This window comes from Kogia breviceps, chromosome 12 (assembly GCF_026419965.1).
Source record: "Kogia breviceps isolate mKogBre1 chromosome 12, mKogBre1 haplotype 1, whole genome shotgun sequence".
NCBI classification, from domain to species: Eukaryota; Metazoa; Chordata; class Mammalia; order Artiodactyla; family Physeteridae; genus Kogia; species Kogia breviceps.
In genome coordinates this window covers 97,390,131-97,412,495 of record NC_081321.1, presented here as the reverse complement: position 1 = coordinate 97,412,495, position 22,365 = coordinate 97,390,131, and the positions used below count along the sequence as shown (strand labels likewise).

At 55.0% G+C, this 22,365-nt stretch overlaps 1 protein-coding gene across 5 annotated transcripts in view; it reads left to right on the top strand.

The window, feature by feature from the left end:
- The first annotated feature begins 5,165 nt into the window (after positions 1-5,165).
- Positions 5,166-22,365, top strand: part of SCUBE1 (signal peptide, CUB domain and EGF like domain containing 1) — a 120,900-nt gene continuing 103,700 nt past the window's right edge. For 2 of the 5 annotated variants that reach the window (XM_067010357.1, XM_067010356.1), the window contains exons 1-2: positions 5,166-5,359; positions 9,007-9,141. In XM_067010357.1, coding sequence (XP_066866458.1) covers positions 5,272-5,359; positions 9,007-9,141 — 223 coding nt within the window. In that variant the 5' untranslated portion in view covers positions 5,166-5,271. The remainder of the gene's footprint in view (positions 5,360-9,006; positions 9,142-22,365) is intronic. The other 3 variants (XM_059080916.2, XM_059080915.2, XM_067010358.1) reach the window with 2 other exon arrangements.

Sequence of the window (22,365 nt, the reverse complement as noted above, 5' to 3'; positions counted from 1 at the left end):
GGTCCACAGGTTCAAGAGATACTTAAGAGGTGAAGTTGAGAGTACACGGTAACTCCTTTCTGAGAAGCAATTTGGCAATAGGTATAAGAAGACAAAAACTGTTGGTTCCCTTCTACCCCGTTACTCCACCTCCATGGATTTATTGCAAAGCAATGATCAGAGAAGCAAGCAAAGATTTAGGTACAAGGATGTTCCACTCAGTGTCGTTTATAACAGCAAAAAATTAGACTCAGCTTAGACTGGTTAAATAAATTGTGTTGAAACTCTGCAATGGAATACTACATAGCTTATTAAAAAAAGTCGATCCTAAAAGAAGATGTAATGCTTATTAATTTGAATGAGATGAGAGAAGACAGGTTGCAGAGCTGAATGTGTTGAATAAAACTTGAAAAGCATGCTGAACGAAAGAAGTCAGACAAAAGAGTACGTCATTAGGCGTGATTCCATTCATATAAAGTTTTAGAATAGGAAAAATTAATCCATAGTCAGAGACACCAGACCAGTGATTGCCGGAGTTGGAGGGGGGTTGGGGGCAATTGATAAGAATGGCCAGGGGAAATTTGGGGAGTGCTGTGAATGTTCTCTACCTTGATTTGTGGTGGAAATTACACAGTTGTGTGCATTTGTCAAAACTCATTCAATGGTGCAGCAACTGTGGAAAACAGTATGGCAGTTTCTCAAAACATTAAACATAGAATTACAATATGATTCAGCAACTCCACTTACAGGTGTAGAGTCCAAAGAGTTGAAATTAGGGACTCGAACCAATAATTCTATACTCATGTCACAGCAGCATTATTCACAATAGTCAAAAGTGGAAACCTGGGCTTCCCTGGTGGCGCAGTGGTTGGGAGTCCGCCTGCTGATGCAGGGGACGCGGGTTCGTGCCCCGGTCCGGGAAGATCCCACATGTCGCGGAGCGGCTGGGCCCGTGAGCCATGGCCGCTGGGCCTGTGCGTCCGGAGCCTGTGCTCCGCGACGGGAGAGGCCACGGCGGTGAGAGGCCCGCGTACCACAAAAAAAAAAAAAAAAAAAAAAAAAAAAAAAAAAAGTGGAAACCCAAGTGTCCATCCACAGATGAATAGATAAACAAAATGTGATCTATACATGGAATAGAATATCATTCAGCCTTATATAGGAATAAAATTGTGACACCTATTACAACAGGGGGTGAACTTTGAAAAAATTATGCTCAGTGAAATAAGCTAGACACAGAAGGATCGATATTGTATAATTCCACTTATACGAGGTACCAGATTCATAGAGACAGAAAGTATGAATGGTGGTTCCCAGGGGCTGGGGAGAGGGGAGAATTGGGAGTTAGAGTTTCATGGGTACAGAGTTACAGTTGGGGATGATGAAGGCATTCTGGAGATGGATGGTGGTGATGGCTGTACAACCATGTGAATGGACTTAATTAATGTCACCGAACTGCACGCCTGAAAATGGCTAAAATGGTAAATTTTATGTTATGTGTATTTTACCACTAACAAAACTTTTTAAAACTCAATGAACTATGCGCTTAAAATGGTGCATTTGGGGGGCTTCCCGAGGGCTTCCCGGGGGCTTCCCTGGTGGCGCAGTGGTTGAGAGTCCGCCTGCCGATGCGGGGGACGCGGGTTCGTGTCCCGGTCCGGGAAGATCCCACGTGCCGCGGAGCGGCTGGGCCCGTGAGCCGTGGCCGCTGCGCCTGCGCGTCCGGAGCCTGTGCTCCGCAACGGGAGAGGCCACGGCAGTGAGAGGCCCGCGTACCGCAAAAAAATAAAAATAAAAAAATAAATTAAAATAATAAAGAACAACTGTCTTTAATCAAGAGCATTCTTCCTGAGGAAATAAAAAAAAAAGTAAGGTCTTCTTATGCTGAAGACTGGGGCCAGCAGGCTGGAGTCGGGGTGGCAGAGGGTGTGTGCCCGGAAGGGACAAAAGCGCTCCTTTCCGCCTCTCCCCGCTGCGGCTCCTGAGAGCCCTGCGAGGTGCCAGCAGGGGGAGCCAAAGGGCCCGGAGGACGGTGGTCCTGCTGGCCGACTCAGAGGCACAGAGGAGGGAGGTGCCCAGGAGAGAGTACGCAGCTGGATTCATTCCCCAAATAGCCAAAGAATCTTTATCCACTCCCTGCAATAATATGAAGGCTCCGTTAAGGGATGTCTGTCTTGCTTCTTTGTCCATTCAATCATTTATTCAACAATCATTTCTTAGGCCCCACTCCAGACGTGGATCAGCTGTGAGCCCCACTTTCGGGAACCTCCAGTCTGGGAAGAAACGATGTGAAACCCAGGGTGAGCTGGACTCTGATGGGGAAGCCCCAGGGTCTGTCGGAGCCCAGAGGAGACCCTACACCCTGCCTGGAGGCAGGGGTGGGCAGAAGAGGAGGGGTGAGCCTTGTGAAGAAGGGAAGTAAGGGCGATCCTGGCACGCGGGCAGAGGCTTGGAGGTGTGAAAGCAAGCTGTCTGTGAGGCCATCTTTGCCGGTGGATTGTCAAGGAGAGGACCACTGGGGAGGGCAAAGGGTGTCCCACAAAATGTTCACGGGTTGTTTGGAAGGTGACGGGGAGCCATGGAATGGTCCCTCCCAAAGTGACTGTCTGATTCACGCCTGGGCCTCCACTTGCCTAGCTCCGTTTCCAGGGGCTGCGAGACACCCCTGGCTGGAGTCCAGACAGACGGGATCTCACCCCACCAGCCCATCCTGGCTGCACAGACACCACAGTCTCTGTGAGCAGCTGTCTTCCATGTCACCATCACCCACGTGCAGCACTTAACAGTTTGCGGGGTGCTTTGAGGACATCCACTCCTAGGCCCCCCACCTTCTCTCCCTCAGACCTTGAACGTGGACTTGTCCATCTCGGAAATCTCCTGCTCGTAATTGGTGCCCAGTTCTAGGCTCATGTGCCCTGGGAGGCCTCCCTGACCACCCCTGGGGCAGAAATGACCACCTCTTTCTCTGCCGCCTCCTTCAGTGCATACATGGGGGGCTCCTGAGTGTGTGTCTCCAGCCCTCTCCTCCTCCGCTCCCTGACTCCTCAGCCCAGACCATGATCTCCTCCTGGAAGGAACCACTTTTTCTCTGCACGCCCTGAAGGGGCAGGCTAGGGACTGGACTTGGTGTGAGTGAGTGAGAACTGCCTCCAGGATCTGGGGGGGTCACAGTCTCACAGGCCACCACCCTGCTTCCATTTCCTCCTTGATCTGGGGGGACAGAGCCTGGAAGAAGAATCCCCTGCTACTGTCAAGCTTGGGAGGCACCTGGCCAGGGGTGAGGGGCCCCCTGACGAACAAGCACATTAAATGGCATTGTTTCTAGTTGGTTAGAGCCCCTGATAGGACCTGCCCTCCTGCCCCAACTCACCTCTCTTGTCCTGTTACCTAACGCACAAGAACTTTCTCCCCCAGAAACACAAAGCCACACCACTGGGAGGAGGGCAAAACAAAGCCTGATAACGGGGTCTCCCATATTAAGCCACCAGCTGGAGCATCCACATGGAAGGAAATGTCTGGTGTGATGGGGGGTAAGGCTGGCCCTCTCTGCATGTGGGGGACCCCTTGCCTCAGCCAGCAGGCCAGTGCCACAAGCTGTTTGTGATATGAAGTCAGAGTGGGAGCAAGGTGGCTGGACAGATTCAACTTTCCAGGACTGCAGAGACTGCCCACAGCAGGTTGTGTGAGAGTGTGTGTGGTCACGTGTCTGTGTGTGAGATGCTGCGTGCCTGAAGTGTGTGAATGTGTGTGAGGGTATGTGTCTGTGAGGATGTATATGAGTGCGTGTATGAATGAGAGCATGTATGCCTGAGGGTGTGTGTTGGAGGGTGTGTGTGTGTGTGTGTGTGTGTGTGTGTGTGTGCGCGCGCTGGGGGGCAGGATGGGAGCTGGTGGGGAGAGGAAAGTTGGGTGTGGACTGGTGCAAGTCCAGTGGACAAAAAGAGGAAAGTCTTGTCTTTCAGGCAGGCCTGGAGAGCAGGAGAAGAAAAAAGGAGCTCTTATTGGTGGTTGTCAAGGAGATGGGCCTTGGGGTTTGCTGAACTTTCTTCCCTTAAAGCGTCCTGCCTGGGGCTGAGAAGGGCCATTTATTTCCAGCCTCACCTCCCAGGCGGGGGTCTCAGGTCTGAGTCCCAAAGGAGTCAGGTGTAGACTCCAGGCCAGGCCAGAGCAATTCTTGGGTGGAATGACCTGATGCTTGCCTTCCTGCCCCCAGCCCACCATCCTGCGGGGTCTGGCACTCGGAGGCCCTAGGCCTTGCATTCTGGGGCTGGGTGGGGGGCGAGGGGGGCATCAAACTTTGCTGGGTAAGAGGTCAGCCCCAAGATGGGCTGCGCTGGCCAGGACTGACCGCAAAGCAGACACGGAGTTTTCCTGGCACCCCTCCAGACGTGGATCCTGCGGCAGTCCTATGACAAGCACATTTATAGGCCATTGTCCTTTGGGGAGCGGTAAATAGTTCATTTGTGGGTTTTTTGTTTGTTTTTTTAACATCTTTATTGGAATATAATTGCTTTACAATGTTTTGAACGTAAATTTTTAAAACGAACTTCCGGATTTTTTCCTGTCTGGCTTCTTCGCCGCTGCATTGCCAGAGACTGGCACACAGTAGGTGCTCAATAAACATTACCAAATGGACAAACGGGCAATTCTGCTTTGAGCGGTTTGCGTTTCTTTCACTACAAATGGATGCCGCTGGGCCTTTCTCGACCTCAGAGGGACGGTTGGCAGGCCCCCTCCTCTCCCGTGCGTGTGTGTGTGTGTGTGTGTGTGTGTGTGTGTGTGTGTGTGCGTGCGCGCGCTGGTGTGTGGATAGGTACTGCCTCCAGAGGAGCGGCCACCCTCGACGACAGGGGCTGGGGGGCGCGGGTGGGGGGGCGGTGATCCAGGGACAGAGGGAGGGAGAAGCCTCAGAGGCAGCTCCAGCCTGGCCTAGACCGCGTACCCCACGGCCGAGCGATCCGGCCCCTACCCCCCACCTGCCGCCCGCCCAGAGAGGAGGGGGCGCCCCCAGACGCCCGGCCCGACACCGCCCCCTGCCCCTCCCTCCCCCCCCCCCCACGAAGAGGAAGGAGGCCAATGGGCCGGCGCCCATTGGCCGGCCTCTCACGGAGCCCCGCCCCCGGCAGCAGCGGGCCAATGAGCTCGCGGCTGTCAGCTCGTCAGCCGCGCCGGCTCGGAGACTGAGAGCCTGAGCGTTGGCCGCGGAACCAGAAGGTCCGAGCGCTCGCCGAGCGGCCGGTCGGTGGGGTCCTCGCGCCCCGCACGCCCGCACGCACGGCCCGGCCCGCAGTGAGCATGGGCGCGGCGGCCGTGCGCTGGCATTTGTGTGTGCTGCTCGCCCTGGGCGCGCGCGGCCGGCTGGCGGGGGGCAGCGGGCTCCCAGGTAAGCCCTGAGCCGGTGGGCGGCGGGCGCTCGGCGGCGGCGGCAGGGTCCCGGGCGGGCCCCCAGCCCCGCGCCGTCGGGAGGGCCACAGCCCGCGCGGCCCCGCGCCCCGCCCTGCCTTTTTGCAAAGTAACTTCTGCGGCCGGCGCGGGCGCCCCCTCCCCGCCGCCCGGGCGGAGCGAGGCTCCCGGGGCCCGGCGGGGCAGCAGCATGGGGCGGGGTGGGCTGAAGCCCCGTGGGTGGGGGGAGTGTGAGGGCGGGAGGAAGAAAGAAAGCGCGACGGCCCGCCGAGGGCCCCCCGCCGTCCCCCTCTCCCCGCCTCAAGGCGGGAGGGAGTGGGGACCCCCGGAGCCAGACGGGCGCTCCCCCAGGGGAGACGGGAGCGCGGGCGGCAGGAGGCCCAGAGGGGAGACCCGGAGGAGGTGAGCAAAGGGGAAAAGGACGGACGCAGAGAGAAAGAGAAGGGGGAGGTGGTAGATGGAGAGACAGACGGACAGAAAAGGAGGCACACAAAAGGACACAGGAAGGAAACCCCAGAGAAAGACAGCCTGGAAGAGTGGAGACCAGAAAGACCAAAGAGGGAAAGGAGGAAACCGCAGGGAGTAAGGAGGCAAACGAGCACAGGAAGGAAAAAGCTCAGAAGAGGGAGGTGTGAGGGCAGGACTAAGGGATGGGGAGGAAGAGAGAGAAGGAGAGGTGCAAGCAGAGAGGCGCCAGAGAAAGAGGGGGGAGGACTCGGGGAGGGAGGAGGGAGCGAGACAGAGGGAAGGAGAGGAGGACGGGCATGGCTGGAAAGCCACGGATAGATGGACAGACAGGAGGGTGAGGACTGAGGGAAGACACAGATGAACGGAGATGCATGGGAACCAGAGGGAGGGGAGCCCACACATGGGACGCGGTGAGGGGGTCCAGGAGAGAGAGGCAGGAGACACGGTTGAGAAGGGAACCAGCGTGGGGCATCAGGAGTCTGGGCATGGTTGGGGCAGGCAGCAGAGGCGAGGTGGGAGTTCCCCCTGGATTTCGCGGGGACCCCGGCACTCCAGCCCTTGCCCTCCTGCTCTCTCGGGTGTCTGGAAGGGGCTGTCCCCCAAAGCTGAAGACACATTCTCTCCTCTCACATCTGACCCTGTCCCACGGAGGAGCTTCCTTCCTCTCCCTCCTTAGAGGGAGGGGAGAGACCCTGCTGCTCTCTCTGGCTTCTCTGAGCTCCCCTGGCTGCTGCGTGGGGCTCCCTGAGCTGTGTTTGGTGGCAGGAAGTCTATTCCTGGGAGTTGCACCCTGAGTGAGGATGTCGGGCCACTTAAACTATTCCACTGTTGGAGCCGAGCTGTCTTTCCTGTGGCCCCAAGGGAAACTGGGCCCTCCTGCCACAGCCCTGTGTGTCTGTAGGTGTCTCTCCCGGGCTTTGAGGTCCCTCAGCCCTGTTTGATTTTTCCTGTGTGCGCCCATCTCCCTGTCTCTTGGTCTCTCCGCTGCGTCTGTCTGCACTCCCCAGCCCCAGCCCCACCCCATGGAAGGCTTGTGCTATGAAACCACTAATGTCAAACAAGCACCTGTGATGGGAGGACCGGGCTGGATTGCCCAGGCCAGGACTGTGGCCAGGGAACCTGCAAGAACCCATGGCCTGTGTTTCCTCTCCCTCTGTGCTCGAACTTGCGTGCCCTCGCCCCAGCACCCACCGAAAGACACGTTTAAAAGGTGTGTTGGGAGGTGCCCTCGCTGCCTCTTGGCTCACATCCACCCATTTCCATCCCATGAAGACACGTACCTACGTGTGAGATTGGGGGCACAAGGGGCTCCAGAGCCCCAGGCAGTTTACCTCGCTCATCACTGTGCACCGACCCCTGGGAAGTGGGGAGAGCTGGATCTGTGGTCCATAGCCCCTGCTGGTCCCGTCTCAGAAGCGGCCCCAGTCCTCTGCCCCTGGAAGGGTGCACATTGCCCCTCTCTGGTCTCTGGCTTCCTGCCCTTGAGGCTGTGCCACCCCTCTCGGGGGTCCCTCTGTGGTCACTTCTCCGGAGGGGGATGTTCTGCTGGCCTGAAGTTCCTGCTGGTCCCTGGCCATCTGATGGCTGGCTCTGGTCTCCTAGACAGCCTGCCTCCTGGCCCCCGTTCCACCTGCCTCTGGGTAGCTGTAGAGGATGGGCTGCTCACCGGAGCAGATACAACCACCCTGAGAAGGGATGCCACCGTGTGTGCGTGTGCGTGCGTGTGCGTGCGTGTGTGTGTGTGTGTGTGTGTGTGTGTGTGTGTGCACGTGCGGGCATGCAGGGAGGTGATTCTGCTGTTTCCTTTTGATGCCTCTCTTCCTTTAGGGGCAGACTGGGGCCTTGGGGACTAGGGCACGGGAGGAGGAGTCCTGGGTGGGGGGCAGTGGTTCTCTCCCAGAGGACCCCCGTGCAGATTTAGAACCCAGATGCCATTCAGGGGAGTAATTCAGAGTGGACGATCGACAATCTTGAGGGCCAGACAGGCCGGGCTGTGGCCGGAGGCATGAAGAGAGGAGGCCATGCCGGGACTTCGCCAGGTCCGCCCTGGGTGACTGCCCTCGGGGCGGCTCCTGGGAGTCCCCTGTGCTCCCCTCTGGGTCCTTCTGTCTGTCTGTCGTCCATCTGTATTCTATTCATAGCTGGCTGGAAGCAACACGGCATGGAGAGAAGCTCTGGACCTGCTTCCCTGAGTCCGAGTCCAGGCCCTGCTCCTAGTGAGCTACCGACCTGCAGCAGACTTCTCTGGGCCTCAGTTTCCTCATTTATAACCCGAGGAATGAGCCTAGGTTACAGCTACGGTTCTTCTGGCTGTGCTGTTCTGTGCTCTGAGGGTCCTCTCCCTGTCTGAGCTGGGGGGCGGGTGGGAGGTGTGTACACAGATACACAGAATCTATTTTACATGATGTGCCCGACAGCTGTTCCGCGTGAAGGTGCAGGCGGCTGTATGGGTGTGTTGGGGGCAGGAGGTGGGGAGCGCCAGGAGCCCTCACACCCTAACTTTAACTGGGGTTTGGAAGTTGGAGTGTGAGAACCAGGGTTGAACCTAGATTGCCGAGGTGGGGAGGTTGGGGAGATGGGAACCATCCATGAGGCAGGTTAGGCCCGTCGAGGGTGTGGGTCCATGGAGGCCAGGTGAAGAATCCTTTCTTTCTACAGCCTAGGGGGCCCATGTCCAGATCTCCTTCGTGGGCCTGCTGGCTTAGCCTCTGCTCAGTGCGCCATGCTAGCCTCTGTTTCCCCACCTGTAACCCAAAGGGGATGGGTTTAAATTCCTCCGAGGACGCTTCTGGCTCTAAATTCTAGAATGAGGAGAGTGGAGGAGCGATGGAGAGATGCTTGTGAGGAGAGCAAGACATACAGAGAGGCTTTTCCTCGCTGTGTTCCTACGCCTCCGTTTTCTCATCTTTTTAGTGGGAAGAATAGCTCTTACTTACTGGAATTGTTGTGAAAATAAATAAGACCCGGCATTTTGGTAGCATTGTGGCTGGCACAGAGTAGCCACCCCAAAGACGCTACCAGTCACTGCCTGTCACACCAGGTGGTCATATGGCGGCTACGCTGGTGATCAACGGAAGGGCGAGAGACAGAAGGAACTCCCCGCCCCGCGCTAGCTGCCCACTCCTTCAGGCCACACCTCACTCGTGGTTCCCCCTCCAGCAGGGGCCGTCGACGTGGACGAATGCTCGGAGGGCACAGACGACTGCCACATCGATGCCATCTGCCAAAACACGCCCAAGTCCTACAAATGCCTCTGCAAGCCAGGCTACAAGGGGGAAGGCAGACAGTGTGAAGGTGAGTCCAGCCCAGCCCTCCAGCCGGGCCCGTGGGCGCCGCAGTCATGGCAGGCGGCCTCTGTCAGCCTTGGGAGGGAGGCTGCGGGCTTCCCGGGAACCTGTGCTGCTTCCTTGGAGGAGATATTTGGAGTCATGGTGCGCTTAACTCTCCCTAGGTTTGAAACTTCGGTTTGTTTGGTTTTTTTTTTTTTTTTAAGAAATTGAAATGGAGCCCTGAATGATATCTTTGTCCATCTGTCCCTGACTGGATGTGTGTGGGGTAAAGGCCTGGGGTGACCCCACCAAGGTCCCTAGTTTCAAATCTGAAGCTACCCACGTACCCTGTGTAGCCTCCCCAAGGGGGCTGCGCCGTAGCAGCCACAGCGTCTGTGGGGCTGACTCAGGTCTTCTGTCTTGAGGATGAGAGCTTGGGCAGAGACTGGTGGCTGTGTGATGTCTGTCTGTCTGTCCAGCCTTCCTTCCCTGCACCTGGGGTGCTGGTTTGACCGTGTGGCCTTCGAAACCTCCTCCCTAGCAGGCTGAAGTTTGGAGGGAAGAGCAGCCTCTGCTGTCTTCGGAGCCAGGACTTTCCAAGCCGGACAGAACCTTTGGGAACATTTGTCCAGGAGGGTCTGTGTGGTCATTCTGTCTCTGAGGCTCTGGGGCAGGGCCCAGCATCAGGGGGCAGGAGACAGCTCTCTACAGGACTGCTGTGCACCCATGGGTGAGAACCAGGATCCAAATCTTCCCTGTCTGCCCCCACTTCACAGATGAGGAAAACCGAGGCTCAGACTGGAGAAGCCTCTTCTGCCAGGTGCCCATGTTTCACAGTGGCAGGGCCAGTACTCGAACCCAGGTCTCTCCATGCCCACCCAAGGCTCTCTAGCATCTCCTTATCTTCTCCCTGAGCCCTGCCAGCTTCCTTTTTCAAAGTGTGAGATTCGTGTTAGGAAGGTGGCACCTGAGAACAAGGTGGGTGCCTCTTCCTTCTGTATGAGGCTTTACGGGAGCTGGGTTTTGTAGGGGACGCGGCTCTGCCTCCTCGGGGTGCTGACGTTGTTTATCCATCTCATTTGCTGGGCATCTGCTCAAGGCTGAGTGCTGGACAGATGACACTGTCCGGGGTCGTGCCTGGTCTGGCCGCATCCCTGGCCTTGCTCGGCGCCCAGAAGCCGGAGCGGGGAGCTGGCGCCTACCCACGGACCTCTGGAAAGAGGCCAGGCTGGAGGCAGATAGAGCAGGCTGGCCGCTGGCAGGGCCTGGACGTTCGCCTGGAGGTTCCAGCTGACACATGTGAGGCTCTGTGCAACTGTTTTCTGACCTTCTGCCCTGCCCTCTGGCCAGGGAGGGCCCAGGGTGACCCCCATCTCTTCCGGTTTAAGCCAGCCTGTTCCTCCTGCAGCCCAGCTCCCTCGGTCGCCTCCCGCTGTCCCCTGCCCAGGATGCCCGTGCTTAGCGTCCTACCTGTTGCCCGGAAGTCCTGCAGAGTCCAGCTCCAGCTCTCCAGTCTGCTTGAGCCCAGGCCGCCGTTCACACTCACTGGCTCTGGCGGCCTGATGCCCTCAGTATGAGGATAAAAGAGAACGAGGCTTGTGAATGTGCTTCAGGAACTGCCGGGGGCCCTGTCGCTCCAGCCCGGCTCCGGCCTCTGCCCTCACTTCCTGAAGCACAGAAGGCCCTGCGCCCTGGCCACACCTATGTATGCCAGGCCAGTCCGTGTTTCTGAGACGCAGCTCAGGTTTTCCCCCTTCTGGGAGCTCCTTTCCCTCCCTCTATGTCCTGGCTAATTCCTAGGGAATCTTCGGGGCATCCTGAAGATTGAATGACACGCTGTGTAGCATACCAGGGCCCTGCCAGCCTCCGTGCCTGGCTCACAGTAGGTACTCAGTACACAGTGCGTGCTCAGCATACAGGGGACGGTACCGTTACTCGCACTGTCACCATCGCCGTCATCTGCTCTCCCCGCCCTCACAGTGGTTTTAGGCTCCAATGACATCACGTGTGGTGAAGACCTTTGCAAGTCGCCCACTGCCGTGTACCTCAGAGGTGATAGTTATGGTGCAACCTGGTCCCTCCCCTAAAGGAGCCTCAAGTCTAGTTGGGGTGCATGAGCTGAAATTATGTATCAGTGGAGATTCTTAAAGAGCAGGTGAGGATTGTACGGGTGGTAAATCGGCAGCCGTTGAGCTGCCGTGTGAACAGCCTGGAGAGTAACTTCCAGAAGCCGAAGGAGGGGCCGTTCGGCCACTTGCTCCCGAAGCGCTCCGTGAATGGGTGCCGCTGTGGGTTCTGGGGACCTGAGCGGACACCGTCCCACCTGCGCTGCGGTTTTCTCGCCCTTGGGGGCCCACCTACAGTCGTCGGTCAGAACCGGTGGAGCCTGCCGGAGTGCTCACCCGTGGGCCGTCGGAGCCCCACTGGCCTCCCCAGGAGGGCCTTGCAGAGGTTTCTGGAGGCTATGGGATCCGGAGGGGCTTGCGGGCCCTGGGCAGTGCTTGCCTAAAGGGCCTTGGGGGTCCTCCAGGTGTTCACTTCCCGGCTCACAGGTGGGGAACTGGAGGCCTGAGAAGGCCGGGGTCTTGTCTGACTTGGGACTGGAGCCCAAGTTTGGGGGGCCCGTTTCCCCGCGCTGCCATTTCTGCACACAGTTATGGCTCTCTGAGCCTCTCCGTTCCGAGAAGAGGGAATGAACGCTCGGTATTCAGCTGAACATAGCGGTTAAAGCATGGCCTTTGGAGCCAGACTGCTTGGGTGTAAATCCTGCCTGTGTAGCCTGGACAAGTTACTGGACCTTCTTTTGTTTAGTTGTGAAATAGAGATAATAAGAGTCCTACCTCATAAAGACGGCGTGAGCATTCAGTGCATTGACGTATATAAAGCATGTGAACGGAGGCTGACACAGAGGGCACGCCGAATAAGCGTTAGCTGCTGTTACCGTGACGACGGTGGTGGTGATGGTGGTACTAACGGGGGTGTTAGCAGTGACGACACCGACGATAGTGATATTGATGACGAAGGTGAAGTTGTTGAGGATACCAATGATCATGACGTTGTCCAATATATGGAAGGGGTGAAGCCTTGTCTTCCCAACAACTCCCAGCTGGGAAGTGGGGTGTTCCGGTTCACTGACCCTTCGGATAAACCACATGCATATATCCGTATCCCCACAGAGACATACAGACGTGCGCGCCATTCACAGAGGACCGTTTACCAAGAATGTGCAATAAAAGACACGCGTGACAGAAGGCTTTCCTTTGTTCTACTAACCCTACTCCAGGATCGGCAAATAGCATGCCGCCACCTTCTCCCACAGCAGACGTCAGTAATTAATCACCGGACCCTGCAGACAGCCATTTCTACTTTAGATGAAACCTGCTTTCCCTCCCTGGGCCCCTTCATCTGCAGGTCCTGAGGTGTGGGTTTTGCAGAGCCCGGGGTTGGAGTCTGGGGGGAAATGAGTTGCCTTGTCCTAGAGATCTGATAGACTCTGCTGTGTACCGTGGTAAACACAGAGCATAGATTCTCAGCAAAGCAGGTCCAGAGAATGTGGCTTCCACAGCCTCCCTAGCTCTCCCCAGGGTGAAATCAGCCTACGGCCCCACCACGTGGGACTGAGTGAGCTTTTCGAACCCTTCCCTGTGTTGCCTTGAAACTCTTGCTGCTTGAGGAAAACGCTATAGCAAACCTGGCACCTGAAGCAGCCGGAATCCCCGTCCGGGGACGGTCTCTCACACGCCTTCAAGACCGTCTTGCCATGTGGCTAGTTCACGTGTGATGATGACGGGGCTTCCACGTGTGCAGCCAGTGTGTTTCCAGGGAGCAGCCTGGGGCCACATGTGGTCAGCGTCGTGCTGGCAGGGGACTTACTCTAGCCAGAGTGAGGTGCCTCCGACATTGGGAAAGACCCTGAGCAAAGCTGAGGATCAATCAGTGTTTTCTTGAGGATCTGCACTGCGACAGGATCTGAAGTTGCTCGAGGTAAACTCATGGATGTGCAGGGCTGGAGTGAACTCTACCGGGCCTCCAGGGCAGCCCCCGGGTTTTACAGATGACCTCCCCGTTTGTTGCCCTCCCCAGGCCCATACAGCCTTCGTTTAGCCCACGTCACACTACACTGATGGTTCCCATGTCTCCTCCTGGAATGTGGGCTTCTCCAAGGCAGGGTCTTGGAGGGTCACCTGTTCAGCTCTGACCCCTGGAACCCAGCACCAGGCCTGGCACAGGGCTTAGAAGGCCTCTGTTGGGTGAAAGGGAGGATGGATGAGTCCCAGCGGTCACCTCCTCCAGGAAGCCTTCCCTGATGCCCCAGACAGGTCAGCTGTCACCTGTGACCATCCTTCCTTCAGAGCTCCTGTCACACTGGGTTGTGATGACCTATGTGACTTCACTCAGGGTTGGGCCCAGAGCTGGTGTTGATGGGCAGTGAATGACCCTTATCAATCTCTGGGATATCAGGAAAGGCCTCCCAGAACCTCCCAGACTTTGTGGGGCTTTTTTGGGGTTGTTTATTTATTTAATTTTTGGCAGTGTTGGGTCTTAGTTGCTGCGTGCGGGCTTTCTCTAGTTGCAGCGATCCGGGGCTACTCTTCATTGTGATGTGGGGGTTTCTCACTGTGGTGGCTTCTCTTGTTGTGGAGCACGGGCTCTAGGCGCGTGGGCTTCAGTAGTTGTGGCACGAGGGCTCTGTAGTTGTGGCTAGCGGGCTCTAGAGCACAGGCTTAGTGGTTGTGGCGCACGGGCTTAGGTGCTCCGTGGTATGTGGGATCTTCCCGGACCGGGGCTCGAACCCGTGTCCCCTTCATTGGAAGGCGGATTCTTAACCACTGCGCCACCAAGGAAGTCCCAGCCTCCCAAACTTTGAAGGTTTTATAGATGAGGAAGCTGAGGCCTGAGAGGAGAAGGGATTAGTCCAAGGATATCTGGTGGGGACCAATGGCAGAATTAGGTTGAGGAAATTGGGCCCAGGGAGGTCAGCCTCTAACCACATCACCCAGCTGAGAGACAGCAGGGCCTGGATTCCAACCCAGGTCAGCGGTGGGGTCCCAGCAGTGGTCCAGGCCCCCATAAACCTGTCTGAATGCAGTGGGAGGAGTCCCTTAGCTATGGAGTGTTAGAGGGGACTGGGGAGACCCTTTCACACCTCCCCTCACTGCCATCAGCTCATCTGAGCCAGGCCCTATGAGCCGTGATAGCTGGGAGATACCCCGTCAGCTAACCGCTTTGAACTGCTGTCATTCTCTATCCTTTCCTCTCTAACCATACCCCAGCATCACTGTCTTTATCTAGCTCCTCAAACTTGCCAGCTCCTTCCTACCCCAGGGCCTTTGCACATTCTATTTCCCCATCCCTCTTCATTTAGCTAAGCTGCTGTATCCCCCCTCCCCAGGCACCTTGTGCATGGGCCTTTAGGGGGCCGCCAGGGCCAGCTCTGCGCTGGCCTCCTGGTCTGAATTAGTTGGTCCTGTGTGTACTCTTTCTGCCGAGGGGGCAGACCGGGTACAAGGAAGGGGCATTTCATCCCCTTTAAATGCTTCAACTCATTTAACCTTAATTGCTTTGTTTTCATAGACATTTGCTAAGGAAAAGGACCAAATTATAGCCTGAATTGGGTCTTACTAATCTTAATTAAAAGCTCTCATTTATAATCAGGACCAGGCCCCAAACGTGGAGAAAACCACCCTCATATGGCTTGGTTAAATAACTGAGACCCTCTTGATAATCACTGTTTAGTCTGAACCAGCAGTGCCCATCACCCCTTCTATGTGTACTTAATTTTTTAGACCATTTATTCAAGTGGTTTATTCCACCTGCATGTTCCAACTCGGGCCTCTTCCAAAATGTTATAATTAAAACTCTTGAGGGAAATAACTTTTTGTTTTGGCCACAGTATATCAAATATATCACTATTTTCCCTTTTTTTGTGAAAAGGAAAAAAATGATAACCTTACGGGCATCAGAGATCACAAAATTAGCACGAAGGTAATGAATGTCAACAGTCACTTCCGGAATTGTATATCCCCGGGGTCTACTTGTCAGTCACTGAAGTCAGGTAGATTACAGGGCATGCTGTTAAGTGTTTTAACAAAACTCCTAATAACACATACAGTGATCCATTTAGTTTAACATCAGAAAAAAAAATCTTAAGACCAATTGGCCTTCTGAGGGAATAATGTCCATGACCTTATTCAGTCATTTTCATCATCATTATTACACACTTTATTGAGACTCCAGATAAAATTCTGCTTTCTGGGAGGCCAGGAAAGGGCAGTAGAAGGTGGGCTGGGAGCGGGGAGGAGGGGAAATTCTTCTTCAAGTCTTAAAACGTGCAATTATGCATGCTAATGTGTGCCCTGCAGAAGATGAAAGCGCTCAAGTCCAGCAGACCAGCGGGCAGGAAGAAATTGGATGTGACTTCAAATTCCAAGCTGCTGTCAGCTAGCAATTAGGCAGCACTGCTTACAGCTGGTCCCAGATCTGCTGCAGAGTTTAGGCTTCTTGGAGTCCATGTTCATTTCTGGAAGGAAAAATTGAAAGCTCGAATCGTGGGCGTTCAAGCATTGGAGGTGTTTGGCTCCCTCAACCTCAGTTTGACCGTGTGTAAAATGTGTCCACCGGACCAGATTCAGTGTAGTGTCACGAATGTTCACTGAGTACCCACTCTGTGCCAGGCTTGGTGCCGGGGCCAAGACGTTTTCCTGACCCCCCTGCTTAGGGGAGAGACAGATTGGGAAAGACGTGATCATAACAGCACGTGGAAAGTACAGCAGTGGAAGTACAGACCAGGCTCAGTGGGGGTGAGGACCAGAGAGGGCGCATATCCCTGCCTGGGGAGCGGGGAGTTCGAGAGGGCTCCGTGGAGAGGTGCCGTCTGGGCTAAGTTAGGAAAGCAGAGCAGGTCTCTGACGTCCCTTCCAGCTCTCATGCTCCACAGGAGAGTCTGTAGCAAGGATGCAGAGGCCCGTTTTGGTCCTTGCCGACTCAGTAAGTCCAGCAAGTGACTTAACCTTTCTGAGACCTGGCTCCTTACCCATCAAACGGGAGCAATGGCACCTGCCTCGCAGCGTGTGCTGTGCGTGCGTTGGAGTGGGGTTGGGGGAGGGAAAGCCACCTTGCCGTATGTGTGAGTGCGTTAAAGACAGCACCGGGGCCTGCACGTCGAGCTTTCTTCTTTCTCTAAATCCCCATTTCTCCTAGGCTTAGAGGGCCTCTGCCCCCACCCCCTCCCCTCGTCTCCAAGCTCCGCAGGCAGCCGGCCTCTCTCAGCCCCTTCCTCCAGGCCCTCTAGCTTCCTCTTGGCCGCTTCTCATTACAGTGGCTGGATTTGTTTTTCCATTGGAGGAATGCTAACCAGAAAAAAACCATTATTTCTAAGAAAATAAACCACGGGCCTGTTGGCCTTTGAATGCTACTGAAGTGGATGGCGGCCTCCCCCAAAGGCCTTGAGACAAAGAGGGCCAGAGGGCTTGTGCGTGCAGGCAAGGTCAGGGGGTCTCGGAGGGTACTTGGAGGGGGTCCTCCAGCTGCGCCAGGGCTGCAGCCCCTGGGAGGAGAGAGTGTAAAACCCCATCTGGCCGGCTTGGACTTCTGGCCTGTTAATTACGGCTGCTGCTGTGGCTCAGCCCCGCTCCCTCCGTGGGCTCCAAGATGCACCCTCTCTCCCAGAGCCACCCTGCCTCTGCCTGGGCCTCCTGCCCCTTGAGTCAAGGGGAGTAGAGCTGGCTATAGGTCCGTGGAGACCTGGGTGCCAACCTGTGTGACCTTGGGCAGGTCTGCGGACCTCTTCGGCCTTAGTGTGCTGACCGCAGAGCTCAGGGCTGGGGCCAGGATATCCCAGGCCCCTCTGGACCCCTGCAGCGGGCAGCTCTGTCTTCAGGGTGCTGCTTGCCATGCTGGCACCCAGTGCGGGCTAAGTCTGTAGGGGTTCCAGGTGGGCTCCAGCTGGAGTGTCCCTTCCCACTGACAGCCCCAAGGGCAGGCCTGGCCTGGCCCGGCCGGAGCGCTGGCGGCAAGGCTGTCCCCGCGTGAGATGTTTGTCTGCCTCTGGGTCATCCTCCCCCTCTGGGCTGGCAGCTCCTTGTGGCCAGGGTCTGGGCCGAGGGCGAGGGGCCAGGACGGGGAAGGTGCTGGTATAGGAGGGAAGAAGTCGGGGAGGTGGCTTGATCCTCAAGGAGGACCGTGGGCCCTGGCTCCCTGTTCACTGAGATGTGGGGAATCCTTCAGGTGATTGTGTCAAGGTTAGGATGGTGGAGTCTGGAACCAACCTGCCTGGCTTCTTCCAGTTTTGGCTCTGCCACTTACTAGCTGGGCGGTCTTGTGCGAGTCACTTCAGCTCTCTGAGCCTCGGTTTCTCTTTCTGTGATGAGAGCAGTTAAGCCCTCCCTCCTTGGCCTATAGGAAGGGTTTAGCCACCTGCCATTAGAAGGTGGTGGTGTTGGGGGGCGGGGGTTGTCTCTGCTCTTATGGTCATTAGAGAGAAACTCCACAGAGGATTCGGAGAGAAAGAGAATGAGATCAAACTGCACCAGGGCAGCTCAGGCCCCTGCTGCTGGAGCACAGAGGGCAGCCTGTGAGGTCAGGGGAAGATGCCTGAGCTGGGAGTCTTGGTTCAAGTTGCTGTCGGCCTCGACCTGCTGATAGGTTAGCTCCGCAGCTCCCCTCTCTGGGCTCGGTTACCCCTTTATCAAATCCAGGGGCGCGTCAGCGGAGCTCTAGGACCCCAGCTTACCCATTCCAAGTGGCGGCTCAGGCTTTCGGGCAACCGTGTTTCTGATGATCCTCCTGTTGCGTTCCAAGGGGGGTGGGCCCGTGGAACACCCCCTCTGCGCGTGCAGTTTGCTCAGCGGGTGGGAGAATGCCCGTGCCTCTGACTGGTAGCAGCGCGGTGGGCACCTCGGCTCTGGGCAAGCCGCCTCCTGGGGCCCCTGCTCACTTCCGTCTTGAACACTCGGGTAGGTGAGCTCTCTGCCAGCCAGGATGCTTCGGTACCCGCCAGGCCCGATGTCGGAGCCTGGGGACGGCCCCCAGTGAAGGGTCCAGGGTGCTTTGGAGGGAGAAGAGGAGTAATGAACGGGTCCTTTGGGTCTGGTAGGCCAGTCCTGCCCGTCACCTGGGAACCACGAAGCCCACCGTGAGCCCGCGCTGGGCAGGTGGCATTCGAGGTCCGTCCAAGGTGAGCATCTGCACCCCGGCAGAGCCCCGGAGACTCGCCGGCACGGTGGATGAGCGCGCCGAGAGCATTAACTTAGAGAAACAGCCGCGTTGAGATATGATCCACATAGCATACAATGCGCCCACTTAAAGCATATGATTCGGTATTTACAGAGTTGTGTATCCATCACCGAAATCGACTTTAGACCCTTTTCATTACTCCAGAAAGAAACCCTGTACCCCTCAGCCATCACTCCCCAGCCCCCCAGCCCCCCAGTCCCTAGAAACCACTCATCCGCCTTCTGTCTCAATAGTTGTGGCCTTTCTGGAGACTTCATATAAATGGAATCCTACAAAACATGGCCCTTTGTGACTGAGACAGCATCCTCCGAAGTCAGGTAGCCTGGCTCACTTCCCGGCTCCACGCGTATTAGCTGTGTGACCTTGGGCAGGGCAGGTAACACCTCTGAGCCTCGGTTTCCCTTTGCTGTCAGAAAAAGACGTCGGTACCCACTTCTCAGCGTGCTTGTAGCAAAGGGCCTGCATACGGCCTCACACGTCCACGGAGGCTCCCGTCAAGATGGCCACTCATTCGTTCCATGCCGAGCAGACTTTTGAAAAGACACCGTGCTACTGCTGAGCCTGCAGCTGAACAGGACGCGGTTCTTGCCCCATGGAACTCACAGCCTCGAAGGACACATACATCGCAAGGGAGAGTAGTAATAGTGTCCATTCAGGGAGCTGTGGCGTGCAGAGGGTGGGGAGGAGTCCCGTCTGCCACGGGATCCGCAGGAGCTTCAGGGAGGAGCTGGCGCTGGGGCTCAGTGTGCAGAAGGCTGTGGGTGTCTGTGAAGGGGAAGGAGCTCCGAGCAGAGGAAACAGCACGACCAGAAGCGTGGAGGAGGCCAGGAGCCGTCCAGGCCGCCGGGAGAGGTCAGCCAGCAGCTCAGACCCCATGGTTACCTTGGATCATGGGTTGGCTGGGGGGAGGACCTTCCCACCCTCTGGCTGAGCCACGGTCATTGTGTGCAGTTAGGAATGAAAAAGTATATAGATTCGTGTTGGTTTTGCATGACCTTTGACCTTTCCCATAATTAACTGCTGGGCCCACTTCTGGCATTGTCTCAGCAGAAGGGAAACCTGATCGATGGATGCCAGGGGTCCACTGAGAGCGGGTCTCATTACTCAGTCATTACAAACCCAGAGCTTAACCCTGTGCCACCGGCGACGGGCGGGGTGGGGCGGGGGGGGGGGGGGAGGCTTAATCCTTCCTGCTAGGCGGCCCTGCGAAACTACCTTCCCGCGAATGTAATTAGCCACCAAACTGGATTAAGATTTATTCACCAATAAGGACTCAACTTCCTAAGCCATACATCTCTCCCAGAATGGTTGCCTGATCTAAGGAGTGCACGGTTTTTCCTAAAGCCCCCAGACAAAGGAGAAGACATGCAAGCGCCCAGCCAGGGAAGGAAGGGTTCTTTGTTAGAGCATTTCGTCTCCACTGTCTGCAAGGAATTTTGAGGAAAATGCCAATTGCAAGGCGAAACGCGAAGGCATTTTCGGTAGTGATCTCTGAGAGTGGAGAGTGAGATGCTCTAAAAATCCTCATTTTGAGAACCTTTCCGGTCAGTCTGATTTTTAGGAATAAAATGCCCCGAGTAGTATTAAAATGAGAAGAATCTCTGACTCGTAGTAGAATCTCTTATAGGCACTACCGAGTAGATCTATATATTATGGGGCAGCAAGAATCAGTTTTGAATTAAATGAAGAAAACCATACTCACCCCACTTGAGTCCTTACCAGTGTTGCTGGCACATCAGCACAGCTGTGGGATCGTGTGCGCCTGCTGCCATTCTAATACAGGAAAAGTGGAACTGCCGCCGGACCTTTTAAAATCCCGTAATGAGCAGCTCCCCGTGCTGTTTTTCTCTGCTCTGTTGGATGTTGGAAGCTGTTTTCTGTTGGGAATTGAGTTCTCATTTTAAAAAAAAATCCAAGCTGGAGAAGGAGCAGGGGTGTTTAAGGCGAGCTGTTGAGACCTCTCATCCTTAGCATTCAGGTCAGATTTTTTTTGTCCTGCCCACTTTCTCCGGTATGAAGCATCTCTGTCACTGCCCCTCAACCTCAAGAGCAGGTACAGACCTTGGAAATAAAAACAATGATGCATGTGACATCTCCTCCCCACCTTTCTCCTTGGTAACTTTTTGGAGCATGAAGCACTTTTCATAAGTATTCATCTCATGCACCCCGAGCATGTGGCTCCAACGGGAGTAGAGCCTGCGTCTGAACGCAGCCCCTGGCTGGAGGCCTGGAGACGAGGTCCTCAGCCATGCTGGGCCTCGTTCTCGGCACCAGGAAAACGGAATCAGCAGTCACACCTGCTTTCCACGCACCTTCGTCACGCCGATCTCTGCTTCTGTGGTCCTGTGGCCGTCTTCCCTCTGTATGTGTGTGTTTGCACATGGTTTTCTCCCTTCTGTCCTAACATCCTCTCTGTGTGTCTCTATCCAAATCTCCTTTTTACAAGAACACCAGTCACTGGCTTAGGCCCACCCTACTCCGCTACAACCTTACCTAAAATTTGATTACATCTGCAAAGATCCTATTTCCAAATCAAGTCACATTCACAAGTACTGAGGGTTAGGACATCATCAGCACATCTTTTGGGGGGGGACACAGTCCAACTCACAACAATCCTTTAAGAGTAAATATCTAGATCAGTCTCCCAAGGCAAAGCAAATAAGAGCAAAAATAAACAAATGAGACCTAATGCAACTTAAAAGCTCTTACACAGCAAAGGAAACCATAAACAAAACGAAAAGACAAGGTATGGAATGGGAGAAAATATTTGCAAATGATGTGACCAGCAAGGGCTTAATTTCCAAAATACACAAACAGCTCCTACAGCTCAGTATCAAAAAAAAAAAACTAAACAAAACCCAAAACCAAAAAACCCAATCAAAAAATGGGCAGAAGATGTAAATAGACATTTCCCCGAAGAAGACATACAGATGGCCAAGAGGCACAGGAAAAGACGCTCAAGATTACTAATTATCAGAAATGCAAATCAAATCTCACACCAAATCAAATCTCACACCAGTCGGAATGGCCGTCATCAGCAAGTCTACAAATAATCAACGCTGGACAGGGTGTGGAGAAAGGAGACGCTCCTATACTGTTGGTAGGAATGTAAGTGGGTGCAGCCACTATGGAAAACGGTATGGAGGTTCCTTAAAAAACTAAAAATAGAGCTATCGTATGATCTAGCAATCCCACCCCTGGGCATATATCCAGAAAAGATGAAAACTCTAATTCAAAAAGATACATGCACCCCAATGTTCATAGCAGCACTATTTATAATAGCCAAGACATGGGAACAACTCAAGTACCCGTCAACAGACATTAATTGGTTTAGAAGATGTGAGATACGCACACACACGATGGAATATTACTCAGCCATAAAAAAGAATGAAATAATGCCATTTGCAGCAACATGGATGGACCTAGAGATTACCATACTAAGTGAAGTGAGTCAGACAGAGAAAGACAAATATTATATGATATCACTTACATGTGGAACCTAAAAAAATAATACAAATGGTTCAATATGCAGAGCAGAAGCAGACTCACATACATAGAAAACAAATTTATAGTCATCAAAGGGGAGGGCTTCCCTGGTGGCGCAGTGGTTGAGAATCCGCCTGCCGATGCAGGGGACACGGGTTCGTACCTCGGTCCGGGAAGATCCCACATGCCGCGGAGCAGCTGGGCCCGTGAGCCATGGCCACTGAGCCTGCGCGTCCGGAGCCTGTGCTCGGCAACAGGAGAGGCCACAACAGTGAGAGGCCCGCATACCGCAAAAAAAAAACAAAAACGGGGGAAAAGGAGCGTGGGAGGAATAAGTTAGGAGTATGAGATTAACAGATACAAACTACTAAACATAAACTAGATAAGCAACAGGGATTTACCATATAGCACAGGGGACTATATCCAATATCTTGTAATAACCTATAATTGAAAATATATAACTGAATCACTTTGCTGTACAGCTGAAGCTAACACAATATTGTAAACCAACTATACTTCAACTTTTAAA